General features: G+C 31.5%; 2 protein-coding genes across 4 annotated transcripts; both read left to right on the top strand.

The window, feature by feature from the left end:
* The first annotated feature begins 2,196 nt into the window (after positions 1-2,196).
* Positions 2,197-5,735, top strand: LOC115706627 (protein phosphatase 2C 77). Of its 3 annotated transcripts, none has more exons than XM_030634341.2 (5): positions 2,197-2,351; positions 2,836-4,108; positions 4,199-4,516; positions 4,593-4,698; positions 5,086-5,735. In XM_030634341.2, exons 2-5 carry the CDS (start codon positions 3,233-3,235, stop codon positions 5,421-5,423), a joined length of 1,638 nt encoding a protein of 545 aa, XP_030490201.2. In that variant the 5' UTR covers positions 2,197-2,351; positions 2,836-3,232; the 3' UTR covers positions 5,424-5,735. The 3 variants fall into 3 exon arrangements, with proteins under 3 accessions (XP_030490201.2, XP_030490215.2, XP_030490208.2); XM_030634355.2 differs by having other exon boundaries at positions 2,286-2,491; XM_030634348.2 differs by lacking the exon at positions 2,197-2,351 and adding an exon at positions 2,459-2,735.
* Positions 5,736-9,514: 3,779 nt separating this feature from the next.
* LOC115706618 (aminopeptidase M1) lies at positions 9,515-16,159 on the top strand. The gene is made up of 19 exons (XM_030634331.2): positions 9,515-9,926; positions 10,837-10,982; positions 11,112-11,214; positions 11,414-11,600; positions 11,690-11,783; positions 11,938-12,091; positions 12,202-12,306; positions 12,394-12,510; positions 12,815-12,928; positions 13,060-13,242; positions 13,348-13,657; positions 13,774-13,895; positions 13,977-14,074; positions 14,476-14,653; positions 14,736-14,850; positions 14,943-15,010; positions 15,130-15,204; positions 15,642-15,719; positions 15,819-16,159. Exons 1-19 carry the CDS (start codon positions 9,711-9,713, stop codon positions 16,002-16,004), a joined length of 2,649 nt encoding a protein of 882 aa, XP_030490191.2. The 5' UTR covers positions 9,515-9,710; the 3' UTR covers positions 16,005-16,159.
* Positions 16,160-21,481: the final 5,322 nt, after the last annotated feature.

Raw genomic sequence — 21,481 nt, 5'->3', positions numbered from 1 at the left:
AATAAAGAATTTTATATATTTTAATTTAATAATTATTATAAATTTTTCATATTTATTTTGACATTTAAGAATATTTTTAAGTCAAATTATTTTTTCATAATTATATACGTTGTAGTTATTTAAGATTATTTGTAAGTTTTCAGTAAATTGTGAATAGTTTACGGTATAAAAAAGTAAAGTTTAAATATTTACTTTATGTATAAGATAAAACAATCATGTGTATAATAAATATTAATTTTTTTTGGACAATGTAAATTATTCAAAAAAATTTACCAATAACCTTTAATAATTATAAGAAAGACATTCATACAAAAAAATATATACAACTTTCCTAAATAACGAATTAGATGGATGTACTGTAAATTTTTCCTTATAAATCATTCATAAAAAGTTATCTTGTTGTAATATTGAGCATCACTAATAACTAATAATAATATTGTAAAATAGTAATAATATATGTACTCAAAATATGTATTTAAAGTTAAAACATTATATGTTGTGGTATCATTTTTTAAAATAATAAATTTGACTAATTGAAAAAGTTAATACATTCTTTTCCAACATTTGCCTAAAGTCATGAGTTAGTCCACCTGTCATTTTAAAATCTAAAAACTATTTGAGAGCTTAATAGGACAATACATGAGTCAAAAGCTAATAATACATTGATTACAACTATGTTTAATTGAACAAAAGATTACATTGACTTAAATGATTTAATTAATATTGTTATATAAGTTAGTTAATTTTAAATTGTTTTTGGCTTGTAATTTTTTTTAACATTTAACTATATTGCTTTTAATGTAGTTAAGTAGATTTTGCTAAAAATTTATTTGATATATTTGAATTGTCTTAGATACCAAGAAATCTTTTAGTTATATTTAGAAGTTGAATTTTGGCGAAAATAATAATAATAAAAAAAAGTGTGGGAAAAAAAATTAATTTTTCAAGTATGAAATGGAAAATTTTGTTAAATTGAGCGTTTTTTGATTTAATTTTTTTTCTACCAAATATAATATTTTTGTTCTATTTTTATTTTTTTAATATTTTTTTCTTGTCAAAATTCAACTTCCAAACATAGTCTTATAATCTTAAAGTCTAATTTGATTTATTATAAACACTTTGCTTTTTATTTATTTATTTAATTAACATAAGCTTGTAAAGATTACATTATTAACTTAATCTTAGAGTAAGAGGGAGAAAAATGGAACCCCATTAAATTTTTGGGTTCCTAATTCTTATTCTCTCAAATCAAACTTGATTCTCATCAATCCATATAAACAAAATCTAACCAAATCTTCCAGCTTTAAATTTGTCAAAAATGAAAATAATCTTAACAAATAAATGAGATAATTTTATAAATACATAAAAATGATAAAAAAAAAATAACAAAAATATAGTCATGCAAAATTTTAAATAATTTTTACGGTTTTTTTGATTTTATTTACAAAAAATACAGTATTTTGATGTATTTTTTTATTGTGCTCTTATAATTTTATTGTTAATTTTTTGTTATTTGTATATTATCTTTTTATTGTTTTGATATTATTTTTCGATTACTTTTATACAATTTTTTTTTTTAATTTGAATGAATATCATAAGTATATATATAAAAACTTTAAATATATAAGGGTAGTTTTTTTTTTTACCAAAAATAATATGTAATTAGGATTTTTGCCCTCAAAATTTAGTATTGTATTTTCTAATTTTTTTTTTTGTTAAAAATTTTCTTTAAACTATTGATAATATTGAATTTAAAGACTTTTTTTTTTTTTTTTTAATTTTGGTAAAAAAAAGTTCAACATGAATAAAAATTCAATGGCTTAATTTTCTATATATCAAAGTTCAAAAGATATAATTTGGTAGATATTAAAATTTAAAAAACATAATTTAGTACATGAACAATTACAAAATTAAATAAATTATATAAATACTCTTAAATTTAATAATTTTAATAATTTAAGAATAATTTTCAATAAAAAAAACTTAAAAATATACTTTAATACATATCAAAAAATACTAATTACATAGATTTATATAAAGTTTTGGATTAGAAAAAAAAAGCTTTGATATGGGTGGAGATGCTTTAATGTGCTCTTCAAGATTTGACATGTGTCCATTTCATTCTCACTCTTTCTCTCTCTCACTAACTCTCTCTTTCTCTCTTGTCTTTTCTAAATTTTTAATCTTTTCTCATCCACTCTCTTTCTTTGCTTCTCCAAATCTCAACCCCACACCAAGATTTTATTTTTATATATTATTTTCATGTGTATATATAAGAAAAATCATGAAAGAACCAAAAGAAAAAGAAAAAAAAGTCTTCTTTCTTTACTTTTCTTGTCTATAATTAAGTGGTAAGTAAGCATTTCCTTCTATTTTGTTTGCTGATTCTTCTGGATTATTTTCATGGGGTTTATATATATAAATAATTTATATAATATTATGATAAAAAGAACAAGTCTTTGAAAGAAAGACTCAAGAGTTGACAAATTAGGTAGTTTTTCTTTCTTTCATCTTCTTTCTCTTTGTAATTATTTAAGAGAGAGAGAGAGAGAGTTGAATTACAAGAGGTTCAGATGGGTTGCCTTGGATCCAGGGAACTCAAATGAAAATAAAATAAAGATGGTTTCTTTAATAGGGTTTTTTCCCTGTGATTTTTTGGGACTGTAGCTTTCTTTGGCTTCTTTCTCATGATCCCTTTTCTTCTTCTATCTTTCTTTCTTGTGTTTGGAGATAAGGTCTTGCCTTAGTTTCAAGTTTTAATCTTTATTGTTTAATTATTATATAACTAATTGAATGATTTATTTAAAGTAGATTTGTGGTTGTTTCTTGGTGTAGATAATAAAGAAGAAGAGTGTAGAGAAGAAGAAATTGACAGCAAAGCTTAAAAGGGTATCTCTATTTTTATCTATTTTAAGCTAAAGTTTCACAAAAATGGAAGTTGGGATCCATTGTTGTTGACTTTAGATCTCAATACCCTTTTCATTTTCATACCCTTTAAGCTCATAAAGTTCAGAACTTTAAGTCTTAATTGAGTTGATTATTATTATTTATTGTTATTATTAGGCAAATGGAAAATGGTACCATTATTATTCACATTCCAATATCATCATTGTTAGAAAAAGGAGTAGAGTGTTGTTGTTGTGATAGTTTAGTTGAAAAAAAATGACAAGTTGTGTAGCTTTTTTGGAGGGTTTTTGGGGTAACTTTTTGTACTTGAAAGATAAGATTTTTGATGGAGGAGATGTCTCCTGCGGTTGCAGTGCCATTTAGAGTAGGCAATTCAGTCTGTGATAACTCAACCATAGTTGCTACTACTACTACTACTAATCATAACATGGATGTCACAAGACTTAAGCTAATGACAGATACTACTGATTTGCTATCTGATTCTGTTGTTGTTGTGCCTAATAAGGCGATAGTAGAACCGAGTAGTAGTAGTTGCCCCGAAGAGGAGGAGGAGGAGGATTGTGATTGTGATTGTAGTAGTAGTAGTGTTATTAATGGTTTAGATATGATATCTCAAAACAAAAGTAATTGTGTTTCTTCTGTTGATGATTCTCGTGAAAGTGAGGAAGAAGATTGTTTATCGGTTGAGGGTGATCAAGTTCTTGATGGTTCGGGCTCTGTGGCTAGTGAGTGTAGTAGTTTAGAGGATTTTTTCGGTTTTGAGGCTATTACTGATGTGGGAGCAACAACAACAACATTAAGTTCTGTTGATATTGAGAAGAGTCTTTATAGTGTTGATGTTGTTGCTAAGATCACAAGTTTAGGGGAGTCAAATGTTGTTGGTGATACTGTCTCGGTTAGGATTGAAGAAATCGGTTGTGGTGGTGGTGATGGTTCTTGCTCGAAACCATTGTCTGTGGAGAAAGGGGGAGTGGTGGTTCGTAGTGTTTATGAGGTGGATTATGTTCCTCTTTGGGGATATACTTCGGTTTGTGGTAGAAGACCTGAGATGGAAGATGCAGTTGCTTCTGTACCTCATCTTTTAAAAATTCCAATCCAAATGTTGATTGGTGATCGAGTAATCGATGACATGATGAACAAGTATTTGTCTCATCAAACTGCTCATTTCTTTGGTGTATACGACGGTCATGGAGGTTCTCAGGTACCATATCGAAAATACTTGACACTCTATTATGAATTTTGTTTCTTTTTCATGACAATAGAGTTTGTTTACTTGTTTGTTTTCATTAAGGTTGCAAACTATTGTCGCGAACGCCTCCATTTAGCAATGATGGAGGAGATAGAGTACATTAAAGAAGGCCTAATTCATGGTAGAATTAAGGATAGTTGTGAAGAGCAATGGAGAAAGGCATTCATGAATTGTTTTCTTAAGATTGATGCTGAAGTTGGAGGACAAGCTAGTCTTGATCCCATTGCCCCAGAAACCGTTGGTTCTACTGCGGTTGTTGCTGTTATTTGCTCGTCTCATATCATAGTAGCAAACTGTGGAGATTCTAGAGCGGTTCTTTGTCGTGGGAAAGAAGCTATTGCTCTCTCAGCTGATCATAAAGTAACTTTCCTTATAGTTATGTTTTGTTACATATCGCCCTTTCGGTTTAAAACTAATTATTAGATTCTGTTCTCAGCCAAACAGGGAAGATGAATATGCTAGGATTGAAGCATCTGGAGGCAAAGTCATACAATGGAATGGACACCGTGTGTTTGGCGTTTTGGCTATGTCGAGATCAATTGGTGCGTACTTCGTTGTAGTTTCTTTCTTTTGTTCTCAAATGCTCGGTTTTTTTGATTTAATTAGCCTAAATTTTAGCGAAATTCTCAATACATTATGTCTTCATCAGGGTTTCATTAAGAATAATCTAGTGTCACGCCTTCTCTAACACACCCAAGATTTAGTCAAAAATACTCGACACCCTAATTCGTAGGCTATTTTTTCATTTCGGGCATTAGTTTTAGTATTTTCGAGCCTATACTTGAAGAACTTGTTGCTTTGAGTAGAATCATAAGGGTCTAATGCATATCCATAAGTTTGAATCCCATTCCACCTACTCACTAAGCGAATTACCCGAGCATAGCGTAAAATGTGAACTCTATCATAGTTGAAGAACTTGTTGATTTCAGGTGATAGATACTTAAAACCATGGATCATTCCCGAACCAGAAGTGACATTCCTTCCCCGAGCAAAAGAAGACGATTGCCTAATTCTAGCAAGCGACGGTCTATGGGATGTCATGACGAACGAAGAAGTATGTGAATTGGCTAGGAAACGAATACTTATATGGCACAAAAAGAACGGCGGTACACTTCCTTTGGAGAGGAGAGGCGAGGACATCGATCCTGCAGCACAAGCAGCTGCAGAGTATCTTTCGAATCGAGCCCTTCAGAAAGGAAGCAAAGACAACATCAGTGTCATTGTGGTTGATTTGAAATCTCAAAGAAAGTTTAAGACCAAAACATGATCATATGATGATGCTAAACACTTCATATAATTAATATATATAGAAATATATATATATATATATAAATATAGTTCTTTTGCCCACTTGGTTTAATGTACTTATTATTATATAGAACACATTATTGTAGAGTTTTTATTGTGTTTTTAGATGGTTTGGTTGGTTGGTTGGTTAGGGAAGGGAATATAGGATTGAATCATTATTCATTGTTGCATTGCATTTGACAAGAGGGGCAATATTGTAATTTGCATTATTATTATTATTCATTATGCCTCCGAGTTAAAAAAAAATTGCTCTGTGGGGTATTTTTTTTTATTTGTTGGTATTATTAGTTTGAGATAATCATTTCATCTTTTATAAGAAAAGTAGCATTTAGTAATTATCTCTCTTCTCATTTTTGAGCTTGTGTTTTGTATCAATGTGTTACTTGTTTGGATTTCTATAAAGGGTTTATTTTTCCTTTGAACAATGAAGTTTTCATTGAATTGGAGTTTAAGACATTATAGTAAAAAGGTGGAAGATGTAAACTAGCTAATTTATCATATTGAACCATATTTATTAATCGGAGTATAAGAAATTATAGTGAAAAGATGGAAAATTTAAACTAGCTCGCTATCGATCTTAAGTGTACGAATTGCTAATTCATCATGTGTAACTCTATTTGGCGAATGACAAAGAGCTTAGCTTGTTACAATAAGAAGATTTCCTAGAAAAAATTGAAATCAACACATATTTCTTTATGAACTTGGGGTCTTTTGTTTTGCATTTCTAAGTTTTTTGTGTAATCAAAATTATTGAATTCATTGCAAATATATTATTTTTGTTGAATTTTGTTTACTTTTTAAAAAATTATTATTGCAACATTGATATTTAGTATGGTATTAATATAGCGTAATTTAAGAGTTTAAGAGAAATACATGACAAATTTTAGAATATGTATATTTATTTTTAGAACTAATATTTGTATATATTAAGTGTCGATAAATATGATTTAACTAACTTTAGTTTTATTTTTTTGAAATGAAAACGTTGATTGATAGCATAACTTAGACCTCACGGTCATTATTTAACTAACTTTAGTTAGTGAAATAGACATTCACACTATAATTATTAGTGAATTGTAGCTTTATTAACAAATTATTTGATAAAAAATTAATGAAATGTAACAAATCAAACATGTTTGCTTTTGCAGTGATTATCTTAGGCCGAAGAGATTTTGGGCACACAAAAAAATTTGAAGGGAGTTTTAGTTAAAAAAAAATAGATGACAAAACTCTACAAGACTCATAGTTCAACAAAAAATATATGTTTACCCAAAAGGTTAAAACTAAACTTTTTCGGAACCAAATTTAATAAAAATATTTTGAATGTAACTAGATCTAAAACAATCTTTCACCTGAATTTTTTTACAAAACAAGGAGCTTCAAAATTAATTTTTTTCCTCTTTGACCCTTGGCATTGATAATGTTATGGCTAGTCTTTGTTCCCCTTTTGGAGGTTGGAATATGCCTCTAGTTTGTGAGTCCTTTTTTCCTCATGAAGTTTTTTTTTTGTTTTTTTTTTTGGCCATTCTCTCCGTCCTGTGGCCCATTTTTCTTACTCGAGACAAGTTAGTTTGGGGCCATGACTCTTCGGGCTTTTATAATGTGAAAAGTGGTTATTGGTTGGCTCTTCATTTGGAGGGTTTGGATAAATCCTTTTTCTCTACAGGTTTCTCTGGTTGGTGGAAGAAACTTTGGGAGTTTAACATTCATCCTAAGATCAAATATTTCGCTTGGAAAATGTCCTTGAATTGGATCTCTACAAAAGGTAATCTCATTAGCCATGGTCTTTTAAATGATGGTTTATGACCTTTATGTGATGATTAATTGGAAACAACTCACCATGCCTTGTGGGGCTGTTCTTCCTTTACTCTTTGTCAAAAGTTGAATGGTTTCAAGATTGGTGATCCCCTCGCGGTGTGCACGAATTTTTTGAGTTTTATTCACCAATTTATTGATCCTCTCCATACGAAACAAATTGGGCAGGTTTTGGTTATTCTTTGGCGATGTTAGTTTCAAAGAAACAAATGGGTACATAACTAGAAGATTCTTTCTTCCGAGTTGGTGATTAATTGGGCTCACATTTTAATGTTGGACTACCAACACAATAATGATTTACCCAGTTTGGAGGAAGAAAGGACGCCGATTGGCGATTCGTCGGTTTCTCACATGCCTCGTCAAGAGATAATTACCCATTGGGTGCCGCCTCCGTTAGGTTTCGTTAAGGTCAACACTGATGTAACTTTGAACTTATTCTCAGATTGCTACGACTTGGGGATGGTTGCCAGAAATGAAAAAGGAGAGGTCTTGGTATCGACCTCTTGGTTCTTGGAAGGAGGCTATCCACCAAAAATAGCTGAAGCTTTAGCTCTTAGATGTGTTGGCAACCAATGTCTTATACTTGGTTTTTATAAAATTATTTTTGAGTGTGATTGTCTTAGTGTGTTATCAAAATTTAATAATCATGTTTTGTTGGATTCCTCTTTAGGGTTGATTTTAAATAATTTTGGTTGAAAAAGGTGAATATGTTGCATTGTCTTAGGACAATTAATTTTTTAAAACAAAAAGTTCAAACAATTAATGACACAAAAGATAAGGTTAAAAAACAGTTTTTAGTCTTAATTTTGTTTCCATGAGTTTTTGTTTTTTTGTGCCATTTTTGTCTCTTTTGTATTGTTAGTTGTGTAATTTTGTAATGGTGTGTTTTTAAAGGATGCATCCAAGAATCAAATCCACATAAAAGAATATTTTTGAGAAGATATTATAGATAATAGAATATTTTAAAAATAAAATTCTAGGAAAGTTATTAGTAATGTTGGTTAGAATAATAGTACAAAACTTTTATTAGTTTAGTCCTCAACACAATAGAAAAAATACAAAAATTACACCAATTTTGAGTGCATCAAATCTTTTCAATAAGAGTTTAAATTAAACCCTCATTTTTAGATAATTACAAACATAACCTTTTGGTTTGTAATTTTTAAAATAGTATTATTAGCTGTTTTTCTTAACTTATACAATTAGAGATTGAATATCTACCTTCTCACACACTTATCTATCTATTCAAAATTAGCTTTAAGTAATACAAATTCATACAATTTTCTAGTGAAAAGTCTTAAACATTTTGATGGAATTATATCTCGGGTTAGTTTGACAAAAACTAATTAGATATTTTTAACTTTCTCAAAAGTTTGAAATTATGAGTTTTAGCTTTTTATATTTTTGTATAAAATAAATTTTTATTAGAATTTGAAATAAGGTGAATAGACCTTGAAAGTGTGGGTATAACAAACGATCTTAAGAGACTACACGGCCGAACCTGACATTTGAAAGAATCCCACAAGACTAAATATCGTGAAATTTATGGGTGTACACGTTGAGAAATTTGTATGTTTTTAAAACAGGTCAAAGACCCCAACACTAGAAATTGGCACACATTAGCCGAAAGGTCTCAAATAGAGATTAAAGGAGGAGACAACAAAAGTTTTTTAAGTTTAGCTCGTCTTTTTCTACCAGTGGCACTAGATCACAAACAACTCTTTCATGGCTCGCCTAATCACAAGTAACTGTGATACCATGTTAGAATTTAAAATAAGGTAAATGAGATTCTATCTTAAAACTAATTAATAATAAGAGTATCTCATTCATTTTATATATGGTGATTTATTTCCACACATTAGCAATGTGAAACTAATTCTAATAGTTTTAAGTTTTAGTTTCCCTATTAGTTATGTTTTTGTAAATATTTAGAGTTTGTTTATTATAATTTTCTGTTTTTTTTTTGTTTTAAAATTGTGTTTTAAAAAGTATTACCAAAAATATATTTTATAGTTTCAAAATTGTTAATGATTTATCAAAATTTTGTTTTTTAAAATTTTTTCTACCAACAAAAGAAAAATTACTTTAAAAAAATTAATTTTAATATATTAAGGTGGAATTAATCTATTTTAAATAAATATTAAATTTTGTTGCGTGCAAACAAAGGGAACAACATCATCACACAACAACTTTATCCAAATCAAAGTCGAATCGAAACGACAAGTCGTTTTCTGAATCAAAAACGACAAGTCGTTTTATGAATCATAAACGACAAGTCGTTTTTTAGTTCTAAGCTTGAAACTTCAAAGCCTATAAATTCTCATCTCTGTAATAAGTCATTTCTCATTCTCTCACTTCTCAGCTCACTCTTTTCACAGACAAAGAAGAACGAGTCGAGTTAACGAGGTGACTCAGTAAAACCTTTTGAAAAATGGCTGAGTTCAAAGGCCAATCTCGTCTTCCCAAATTCGCCGCACCTAAGCGGTACGATATCAAACTCGTTCCCGACCTTCAATCTTGCAAATTCTCCGGCTCCGTTTCAATCCACGTCGATATCGTCTCCGATACCAGATTCATCGTTCTCAATGCCGCCGACCTAACCGTTCATTCCGGTTCCGTCTCATTCTCCGAACCGAAATCCTCAAAGGTATCGCCACTTCTAATCACTTCTTGATCTAATCTTTTTTTTTGAAAGTGTTTTTGTATGGAATTTGTAGTGTACTGTACGGATTTTTGTTCATTGAAATCGAAGGAAATGATCTGATTAAGGCTCAATTAATTGTTAGTGTAAATTATAGTTATTTATATAGAGAAATCGATTATTTATTTATTTGTTTCTTTATTCAACGATCAGATTTGAGTTTTGTGAATGTGATGAGTTGAAATGATGATTTTTTCTTTGAATTGAAGGAAAATGATGAGAATTTTTATATGATTAAGCCTCAATTATACTTTAGTGTACAGTATAATTATAAAAAGTTAATAAACTTAAGTAAAGTAGAGAAAAGATTATACTGCGATGATTGTGTATTTTTGTGAATTTAAAGAATGAACGAATGGAATTTGAATGACTATTTTTGTTTGAACTGAAGGAAATGATGAGAATTTTGCTGATTAAGCCTCAATTATTCTTTAGTGTTGGAATTAAGAGAAAAGATTATATGGGGATGATTGTGTATTTTTTATGAATCTAATGAATGAATGAAGCCACCAGCCACTTCTTGATTTTATTCTTTTATTTGTATAGTAGAGAAATGGATTCTTTATTATTATTTTTCAAGTGTTTTTGTATGGAATTGTACAGTACGGATATTCGAAGATCAGATTGAGTGTTGTGATCAGTTTAAATGATGATTTTCCAATTATCTATCTGATTAAGCGTCGATTATTGTTTAGTTACAGTATAATGTAAATGCTGTGTGGTGTTGGGATTTCCATGTGACTGAGTGGAATTTAAATTTGCTTAGAAGTTTAGAGGTAGTAGGGAAAAGATTATATGGGTATGATTGTGTATTTTTGTCAATCTAATATATGAATGGATCAATTTCTTGAGACAGGTCTTCAAGCCTTCAAGTGTAGAGATTTTTGAGGAGGATGAGATTTTGGTTGTTGAGTTCGCAGAGACACTTCCTATTGGAGTTGGAGTTTTGGCTATTGAGTTTGAGGGGATTTTGAATGATAAAATGAAGGGGTTTTATAGAAGGTAAGAAGATTGGATTGGATATGGTAATTGAAATTCCATTTGCCTGTTTTATTGGTAGTCATAGCTAGGTGGTGATTGATTTGTTAGATTCATTGAATCTTTGTTTGACTATTTACTTTCTGTATGAAGTACTTACGAGTATAATGGCGAGAAGAAGAATATGGCTGTTACACAGTTTGAACCAGCTGATGCTAGGAGGTGCTTTCCTTGTTGGGATGAGCCCGCTTGCAAGGTTTTTTTAATCCCTTCTCTCTTTGTGTCACTATTGCTATCTTGGTTGATTTAAGACTTATCATGCTTTCTGTTAGTGCTCTGCATTTTGCTCAAGTTTTGTCATGCATGCATGGTCTAGCTTGACCTCACATTTTTTTGTAGGGGCTACTAATTCATGGCTTGCTCTCACTTTCTTCTAATGGTACCTTGATTTACAGGCTACGTTCAAAATTACATTGGATGTACCATCTGAATTAGTAGCCCTTTCCAACATGCCAGTCATTGAAGAAAAAGTTAATGGACAAGTCAAAACGGTCTCATATCAAGAGTCACCGATAATGTCTACATATTTGGTGGCAGTTGTTGTTGGTTTGTTTGATTTTGTGGAAGACCATACATCTGATGGTAAAATTATCATTCTTTCCATTTCTGGTTTTGGAATGCAATTTTCATTCTTATTAATAGTGCAAATTATGTGTCAATTTTCATCACAGGGATCAATGTTCGAGTATATGGTCAAGTTGGTAAAGCAAACCAAGGAAAATTTGCATTGCATGTTGCTGTTAAGACCCTTGAATTATACAAAGAGTATGTTGAACATTCAAAGTTGATCATTTGTATCCCTTAGTTCTCAAATTAAAAGCTAGAGTTGATCATGATCATGATCAGAACTATGTATGTGTATATATAAATTTATATGCAAGTATTTTAAGGTTTGAACTAATGGTGACATGTCCTTCAGATACTTTGCCGTGCCATATCCTTTGCCCAAGTTGGATATGATTGCTATCCCTGATTTTTCTGCTGGGGCCATGGAGAATTATGGTTTGGTCACTTACCGTGAAACAGCTTTGCTCTATGATGAACAACATTCTGCTGCTGCCAACAAGCAAAGGGTAAATCTTGTTCTTCTGAACTTTACTTTGATTGTCATATAGTTTATAAATTAGTTTTAGCCATTCTGTAACCATTAGTGTTTTGATCAATTCATTTGCACATTTTAAAGGTTGCAACTGTTGTAGCCCACGAACTTGCACACCAATGGTTTGGCAATCTTGTTACTATGGAATGGTGGACACATTTATGGCTGAATGAGGGATTTGCGACATGGGTTAGTTACTATATTTTAAAAACTTGTCTCTATGTGTTACGTGTCATTTCAAATGCTAAGGTACTTGAATGCCTTCTATGTTGATAGGTGAGTTACTTAGCTGCTGATAGCTTGTTCCCCGAGTGGAATGTGTGGACTCAATTTCTTGATGAATCTGTTGAGGGTCTTAGACTTGATGGGCTTGAGGAATCTCACCCTATTGAGGTACTTATTTTTCCTTTTTAATAATGAGGTACAACCCCATAATTAATTTACAATAAAGTTTTTTTATCCCTTGAAAAGTCAGAAAACATCAAACTCTTGAATTCTTTCACATACAAAGACCCTTAATATTTGATTTTCCACGCCCGATGAATACTAGTCCAAATTTTCAATGATCCTTTTGTCTCATAATGTGTAGATCTTTTTTTCCTCCTTAATGGTCAGTATATAAGTATGTCAGATTGAAGAAAAAAGAAAGGCAGCAGAAGAGTATATGTTGTTTTGATTACACACTTATTTTTTCCAGGTGGAGATAAATCATGCCTCTGAGATTGATGAAATATTTGATGCAATAAGCTATAGAAAAGGTGCTTCTGTTATCCGGATGCTACAAAGCTACCTTGGTGCCGAAAGTTTCCAGGTTTTCTTCCCTTTTTGACTTGTGTTATTTTAAAAATGTTATATGTTCATGCTTTATGTGTAATTATATTTTTTTTCTTCCATATTTTTCAAATATTTGCTGTGTCTAATTACACATTTTCATGTAATCAGAGGTCACTTGCCTCGTACATAAAAAAGCATGCTTACTCGAATGCAAAGACCGAAGATTTATGGGCTGCTCTTGAGGAAGGATCTGGTGAACCAGTGAACAAACTAATGAATTCTTGGACAAAACAACAAGGATACCCAGTTGTCTCTGTCAAAGTCAATGGTCAGAAGTTGGAGTTTGAGCAGGTCTGTTCTTATCTCTGATATCCGTAGCCCTAATGGGTTTTAATCTCTTTTAAGATGTTTGAAAACTTACAGTTATCTTGTGGGGAAAATGTAAATAAATTGCAGTCACAATTTTTATCAAGTGGTTCCAGCGGGGATGGGCAATGGATTGTCCCAATAACATTAGTTTGTGGCTCATATGAAAACCGCAAAAGTTTCCTACTGGAAAAGAAGTCTGAATCACTTGACATGCCCGAATACCTAGGTTGTTCTGTTACAAACAGCCATGCAGAGCCCGGAACAGGTGCTTCTTGCACTTGGATAAAACTTAATGTTGATCAGGCTGGTTTCTACAGGGTGAAATATGATGAGCATCTTGCAATGAGACTGAGACACGCAATAGAGAAGAACTACTTGTCTGCAACTGACAGATTCGGTAATTTAATGGTTACCGCTATCTTAGCTTATATTATCGATAGAGATAAACTTGGTCATTTTATGTTTAATGGTATTTTTTTTATGAGTGGTTTACTTAAGTTATTTATATTACAGGCATTTTGGATGATTCATTTGCCCTTTGTGTGGCGCGCCAGCAATCTTTTGTCTCTTTACTTGCTTTGATGGCTTCTTACAAGGAGGAGCTTGAATACACTGTCCTCTCTAATCTAATAGCTGTAATCTCCTGCTCTCTAATCCTGTTAAGTTTACTTTAGGTACTATCTTATTTCTTATGCTGGTTCCCACTTTATACACAGGTGAGTTATAAGATAGTAAGGATTGCAGCTGATGCTGTACCTGAGCTGCGGGAGTTAATCAAACAATTCTTTATTGGTCTTTTTCAAAATGCAGCAGAGTAAGCTCTTTGTATTTGACACATTGGCATATATATACACGTTTTATTTTTAATGACTAGTCAAGACTGCCTTTTTCCTATTTAACATGTGTTATCTCCTTAAGTCAGTTGCTGTATCAATCTTTTAAGGGTGTACGGAAATGATAATAAAATGACAATTGCTTCCTCAATTGAGAAAGATTATGTTACATATTTTCTGTATGAAATTTAGTTTTATTCATTTTCTCTTATTAAAGATTTGATTAGTAAATGTTGGACATTGGCAGTGATCCTATAAAGAAGTTATAGGTTAAATGGAGTTCTTTACAAACTTTCTCAGCTCATCAATGATTTCGGTTCTTTGTTTATTTTCCTTTAAGATTATTTTGTTGTTTGATTTAACATGTTTTGCAACAATTCAGGAAGCTTGGTTGGCAACCGAAAGCGGGTGAAAGCCATTTAGATTCTATGTTAAGAGGAGAAGTTTTGACTGCCCTCGCAATGTATGGACATGATTTGACACTCGATGAAGCAAGTAGGCGTTTCCATGCTTTCTTAGACGACAGAAATACACCACTCCTCCCCCCTGATATTAGAAAGGTTGTTGAAATCAGAATTAATATCAGTTCCTAGCTAGTTTAAACCCTTACTTATTATGTTCATTGTTGACTATGGTATGCAGGCAGCATATGTGGGTGTAATGCGGAGAGTTAGCGATTCGAACAGATCAGATTACGAATCCCTTCTGAGAGTCTATAGGGAGAGCGATCTGAGCCAGGAGAAAACACGCGTTTTAGGTAATTATGATTCATTTGGTGCAGTGACATCAAACACACGACTCTCATTTAGTGGCATATGATGATATTATCGATTTTCATCTGTCCTGTAGGTTCCTTGGCATCTTGTCCAGACCCTAAAATAATTTTGGAAGTTCTAAACTTTTTGCTGACTGACGAGGTATAATATAGACTGAACTCCATTTTTAAGGCTAAAGATCTTTGTGTAGGGGAAGTGGAGTGTGTTTTGTTTTGAATATGATTACTGATCTACATTGTATTTACCTCAATTTAATCAAGGTTCGCAATCAAGATGTTGTTTTCGGCCTTGCTGTTGGCATCGAAGGACGCGAACTAGCTTGGTCATGGCTTAAGGTAATAATCACCTTTTTGGGTTTACAATTAATTATATTCATGTTACTAATGTGCATAAGTTATACCAACCATTCTAGCTACTGAATTGAAACTAAAGGGAAGAAACAAAATCATTGCAGTGGTGCACATAATACCTTTGATTTAATACTAATTTTAAGTTTCAACTTTCCATTTACCATAATCCTTGTTTGGCAAAAAACAGTACCTTAAATCTGAATTTGACCAAATATATTTTCAATTTTCATGCCTCCTTTATATATTTGACCAAATACAAAGTCCAAGGTACTGTTTTATTGATAGAGAAGTTAGATTTGGTACTGAAACTCTATATGGTACCCTTTTCTTGGAAAGAGATAAATAAATATATAAATTAAAATTTAATTATGCTTCTCACTTTTCATATCATCATAAGCATGTCTTCCGTTATATAAATGTAGGATAATTGGGAGCACATCTCAGAAACCTGGGGTTCTGGATTTTTACTTACTCGCTTTGTCAGTGCAATCGTCTCACCGGTTTGTTCTTCTCACTCTCTCTCTCTCTCTCCCTCTCCAGTTTAATTTTATTATTAACTTCATGGTCTAATTTTTGTTTTGGTGAATTTGTATGTACAGTTTGCTTCATTGGAAAAGGTGAAGGAAGTAGAGGAGTTCTTTGCAACCCGATCGAAGCCGGCCATTGCTAGAACATTGAAGCAGAGCATTGAGCGGGTGAAGATCAATGCAAAATGGGTTGAGAGTATCCATGCTGAGAAAAATCTTGCTGATGCTGTGACTGAGTTGGCTTATAGAAAGTACTGAAAAATCACCCACCAAACAAACCAATAAGCTTCTTTTCTTTGATGTAACTTGATTTGAGTTTAGTTGTGTGTTTTGTATGTAACCTAGTGTTTTTTAAAACTACTACTATTTCATGAATAGAATTTAAATAAATGACTAATTGAGTATTGGCTTTATTACGATAAATATGTCATATAAATGACAACCAGTATTGGATTTGGCTCCACTTCACTAATTGGCAAGAGTTAGAAATAGGAAAAAGAATATTGCTATTGACTCAAAAAAATGACTTAAGGCTCGTTTGGAACGCCGTATTAGGTCGTATTGTATTGTATTATATTGAATTGTATTTTATGCAATATTTTTATGTAAAACTACATGTGATAATAACTTTTATGGACACCTAAATATATAATATTTTAGTATAAATTAAAGTTTAACATAATATTATATAAAAATATGATATATAATCCAATTCAATATAATACAATACAATCCGACCTAATACGGCGTTCCAAACGAGCCCTTAATGTTATATTTTTCTCAAAATAAAATTAGGGATAAATCGAAATCACTTCATGAATCCTTTGAGAAATTTCCTTTTAACTATAATGGGATAGGCATCAAAATATTCTCATGAAATTTCTTATTCCTAACCTTCCAATTCCAAATAGACTCACAAACAGTGGCAGCGAAAGAGAGTTAACAATCAACTAAGTCACACACAGAACTAATCGAAATCAAACAAGTCTAAAATGCTCCATTTGCTTGCAAACCAAAAAGCTTTTGTTGTGGTGCACTTCTAGACAATATTTGTAAATCTTTCAGAGAACATACCAATTTTGTCACCAGTGGGAAAGCAGTTAGCTGCAATTTTCCAAAGGAATTATTAGCTGCCATTTTTCAAAGGAATCACCTTAGTCTTTTGGGTAAAGGGACACACCAAATATTTCTCTATAAAGTAGTAGTGGATGTGAAATTATGTTTATTTTTACAATAGTAAAAATTGATGTAAAAATGTAACAAAACTATCTTTTATACTAGCCATAATTCAACTTTTATATTTTCTATTGAAAATGATCTTACTACGTATATAGACCAAATAATATAAGCGAAATTTCTAATTATGACTTTCTACGGATTAGAACAAATAATTTTTACAAAAACTAAAAAAATTGTTCTAATATATAAACAAAATTAAGAGTAAGTTTATAGTACGCTCCTTAATAAAGGGACGTTTCAGTAGACTCTCTTATCAGATTCAACATTCATAAGAATTTTTTATTTTATTTTTATTTTCATGATCATACATGTTGTAGTTATTTAAGATCACTCGTAAATTTTTAGAAAATTTTAAATAATTTACAGTATCAAAAATAATATTCAAAAAGTTGCTTAACGCGTATGAGAAAAAACAGCCACATATGCAATAAAATATTTGAATCTTATTTTTGGGCACGATAAACTATTTAAAATTTTCTAAAAATTTACAGATGATCTTATTTCTTAAATAACTACAAAGTACACGGTTTTGAAAAAAAAAATAAACAAAAAAACTTTCATAAATGTCAAAACAAATACAATAAAATCTACCAAAATAGAAACACTCGGGTTTTTTTCAAAACTTAAAATACATTATATGAAAACTACCCCTTTTTATTACACATTGACCAAATATAATTCTAAAATAATTTTAATTGATAAATACCCTCTTTTATAATCAAAGTACCAAATATAACCTCACAAAACTTATCAAAATTAGACTTTCTAATGCACATAATGGGGATATAACTTATAAAAGTGGGTATAAATTAAAGAATAGTAAAATAAAGATAAAAATTAAAATATGAAACAAAAAATGGGTATAAAGTGTAATTTTACATTTTTTTGAGAGAAAAATGAAAATTTTTATTAATAGGCAACACACAATTGCCCATAATATATCATCCAAAGGATAGAATCAACTAGATATGCAAACTATGTTGTTTACAAAAATTTGAATGAAAATCCTAATAACACATTCAACTAAAATACCAATAAATCACCAACATTAAAACATATATAAAAAAACGTAAAGAATATTGAATCTCATCTCAACATAAATGGGGATATCAAAGGTTCAATTGTTCCACAGAGGGATCTTAGGCAAGGTGACCCTTTATCACCTTATTTATTCTTGATTTGCTTGGAAGGTCTTTCATCTTTGTTGAGGAATGAGGAAAGATTGGGTCATCTCAAGGGATTATCAATTGCTCGGCGTGCTCCTGCAGTGTCTCATCTTCTATTTGCGGATGATATTTTTACATCAAAAATATAAAATGATAACTTTATTACCTAAATACCACTACACGGTAAACTAAATATTTATACCCTTCATCTTTATTTTATTTCTATTTTACCACATGCACACTCTTCCCATGACATGTGTGTGACCACTATTAATCAATCAATCAACCATCCATCATTTCCCTTTCTTTTTTTCTTCTTTTTCCTTTTATTTTCCATTTCTTTTCAGTTTTTTTTTTTTTAAAAAAATTTAGTAACCTCCATTGCTGAACATTCCTTCTCCATGATCCCATCATTTTCTCTTCTCTTTGTGTTCTTCATTTTTTTTTTTAAATCCCAGTAACCGAATCCTATAATTATTTTCCCTCTTTCTATTTCTTTCTCAATCCGTATATATATGGCTATTACCTGTTCTTCATCATCTCCATCCCCCGTTCAAAATAAAAGCTCTAAAATAGGTTTGAAATCCTTAGCTAATAAGAACAAGGGTAAACGACCTGTTATGGAGGAGGATGACTCTGATTTTGCTCCTCCATTATCTAAGCGTGGTCGAGCTCCGAATGTGGGTGCCCAAGAAAAAATGGCTCAAGATGTTGCTGAAAAAAAAAACGATAATATTGGTGGTGGTCTTCGAACTGAGGTTTGTTTACCGTTTCTTTTTAGTTTTCCCCTTTTTCTAGATTTTGTTGTATTTTGCATTTTTCTCGGTTTTGTGTATTTCGTTTGTGCTATTCTAGGTTTTCCCCCATTTTTAAAATTTTTTCATATTCAACTTTTGTGAGTTTTGCGTTTATTGATTTCTCATTTTGTAATAGTTTTTTCATAGTTTTTTAATAGTGCAAACACCTTCTGTATGTATTTTTTTTTAATTTGTTTTTTATCTAGTTGTTTCCTATCCATTTTTGTATCATCAATGGGTAACAATGAGATTTATCATGGATATTGATGTTCAAAGAGTTTTTCTTGTATTTTAGTTTGTATACAGTTGTTTTGTAGTTTTATTATAGTTTTGCTTCTTGCATATGTTATTTCATTATAAAACTAATATGCAACTATTTGCACAAAACTTACTATGTAAAACTACTATTTCTTAGTCCCCGTCAAATTAAATTCCTGCATAATATATAAACTATCATAAAACGATAATGCAACTATAAGGCAACCAAAACAAAAAACAAACAGACTTATACGTAACTGGTTGTACCTTAATTCGAATTTACTCTTCTTATTGTGTTTCTAAAAAAATATATTTATATTGGAAACCAGTAATCAATCAAAATGCAACTGTATATAACGTAGATGTATTATTCATGAGGTTTTTTTTTTTAATTTTTCACATCATACATTGTTTTGGATTTGGTGGGAGCTCCAGATCTGTTTGTTACAGATCTACATTTCATGAATATAGATTTCGATATTAGGGGGAGTTATTTTGATCGAATAAAACAGAAAACAAATGTGTAATTTCAGTTTCTTCACAGTTTTTCTGATTTTTTTTCGTCATTTTTCTGTTTAGATCATTGCAGGTCTTCTTTTCCAGTTGATTTTTCCAGAATTAATAGTTGTATTTTCCTCGTTTTGGTTTCATTTTGGTTGTTTTGCGGTTTTGAAACGATCGAGGTATTTTCATCTTCATGGTTCGCTCTGTACAGCTTTAGGCTTAGTGCATGTGGTATTTTTGTAAATATTTGTATCTGGACTGTTTAAATATTTAATGCCGGCCCAAAGTATTTTTGTAATTTTTTTTCCTTCTTTGTATTTTTCTGTTTTTTTTTTTTCCCATGATAGTTTGTTATTTTGTCATGCTACTGAAGCATCTTGTCAAGCCATTCGAAGGGTTCTTGATCTTTATCACCGTGCATCGGGGCAACTTCTCAACACGGAGAAAACGGTCATATCCTTTTCACCTAATACAAGCCAAGCTACTAAAGATCGTTTCAACCATGTCTTGGGTATGCCCATCTGTGCTTTGCACGAAAAATATCTGGGTCTTCCATCATATGCAGGTAAAGATAAAAAGGAACTTTTTAGTGGTATCAAAAACCGTATTTGGAAATTAATGAATACATGGCATGCCAAGCTTTTTTCTATTGGAGGACGGGAAGTTCTTTTAAAAGCGGTGGTTCAATCTATTCCCACATATGCAATGAGTTGTTTCAGCCTCCCCAAGAAGTTTTGTAATCAATTAGAATCGATGATGGTAAATTTTTGGTGGGGTTCTAATGCAAACCATTCAAAAATTCATTGGAAGAAATGAAAATTTTTATGTTCTTCTAAAGCAGATGGCGGTATGGGTTTTCGTTCATTCCTCCATTTCAACCAAGCTCTCCTCGTTAAGTAGGCTTGGAGAATTTTTGATGATCCTTCCTCTCTTTTAGCTCGAGTTCTTCAAGCTAGATACTTTAAAGATGGTAATTTCCTTTCGGCAAAAAAAGGAGTGTTGCCTTCTCTCACTTGGCAGAGCCTCTGTGATGGAAAAAAAACTTCTGTTAAAAGGTCTGAGATGGAAAATAGGGAATGGGCAAAGTGTTAGATGTGCTACAGATCCTTGGCTTCCGGGAAACACTACTTTTACTCCTTACCACTATGGAGGAGATCCCCTTTTCACGGTGGCTCATTACATTACCAATGATAGACAATGGGATTTGAGGATTCTGGAAGATCATTTTGGGAATATTGATATTGAGCGTATTCTTTCCATACCGCTTGCTCCCACTCCTAGAGAGGACATGCTCATCTGGCACCACTCGGACACAGGCTATTACACAGTGAAATCGGGCTACCACTTAGCGGCAAGTTTGGAATCTATGGAGGCTGATTCCCCTTCTTCATCTAATCGTCAATGGTGGAATCGTTTCTGGTCTCTAAAATTACCTAAGAAAGTCAAGATTTTTGCATGGCGTTTTATTAATGACGCTCTCCCCACGGCTGCCAATTTGATGCATCGTAAGATCTGGACTTCATTAGCTTGTTCACTCTGTTTATGTGCTTGGGAGTCTGTGGGACATGCACTTTTTTGCTGTACTCGTGCTAGAACTGTTTGGAAGATATCAAAGTGCCATGTTGTGATGCCCAACATAGGTAACCTTAAAGGGTATGATATTTTCTCCTATCTTGCTAATGTAAACAAAGATGATGATTTGGAGAGGATTATATGTATTATGTGGTGTATTTGGTCTGAAAGAAATAAGGAGATTCATGGTTCTAAGTCT

The sequence above is a fragment of the Cannabis sativa genome, chromosome X (genome assembly GCF_029168945.1).
Source record: "Cannabis sativa cultivar Pink pepper isolate KNU-18-1 chromosome X, ASM2916894v1, whole genome shotgun sequence".
Taxonomy (NCBI): domain Eukaryota; kingdom Viridiplantae; phylum Streptophyta; class Magnoliopsida; order Rosales; family Cannabaceae; genus Cannabis; species Cannabis sativa.
Note: the sequence above shows the minus strand (reverse complement) of the source record. Positions and strands in the feature narration are given on the sequence as shown.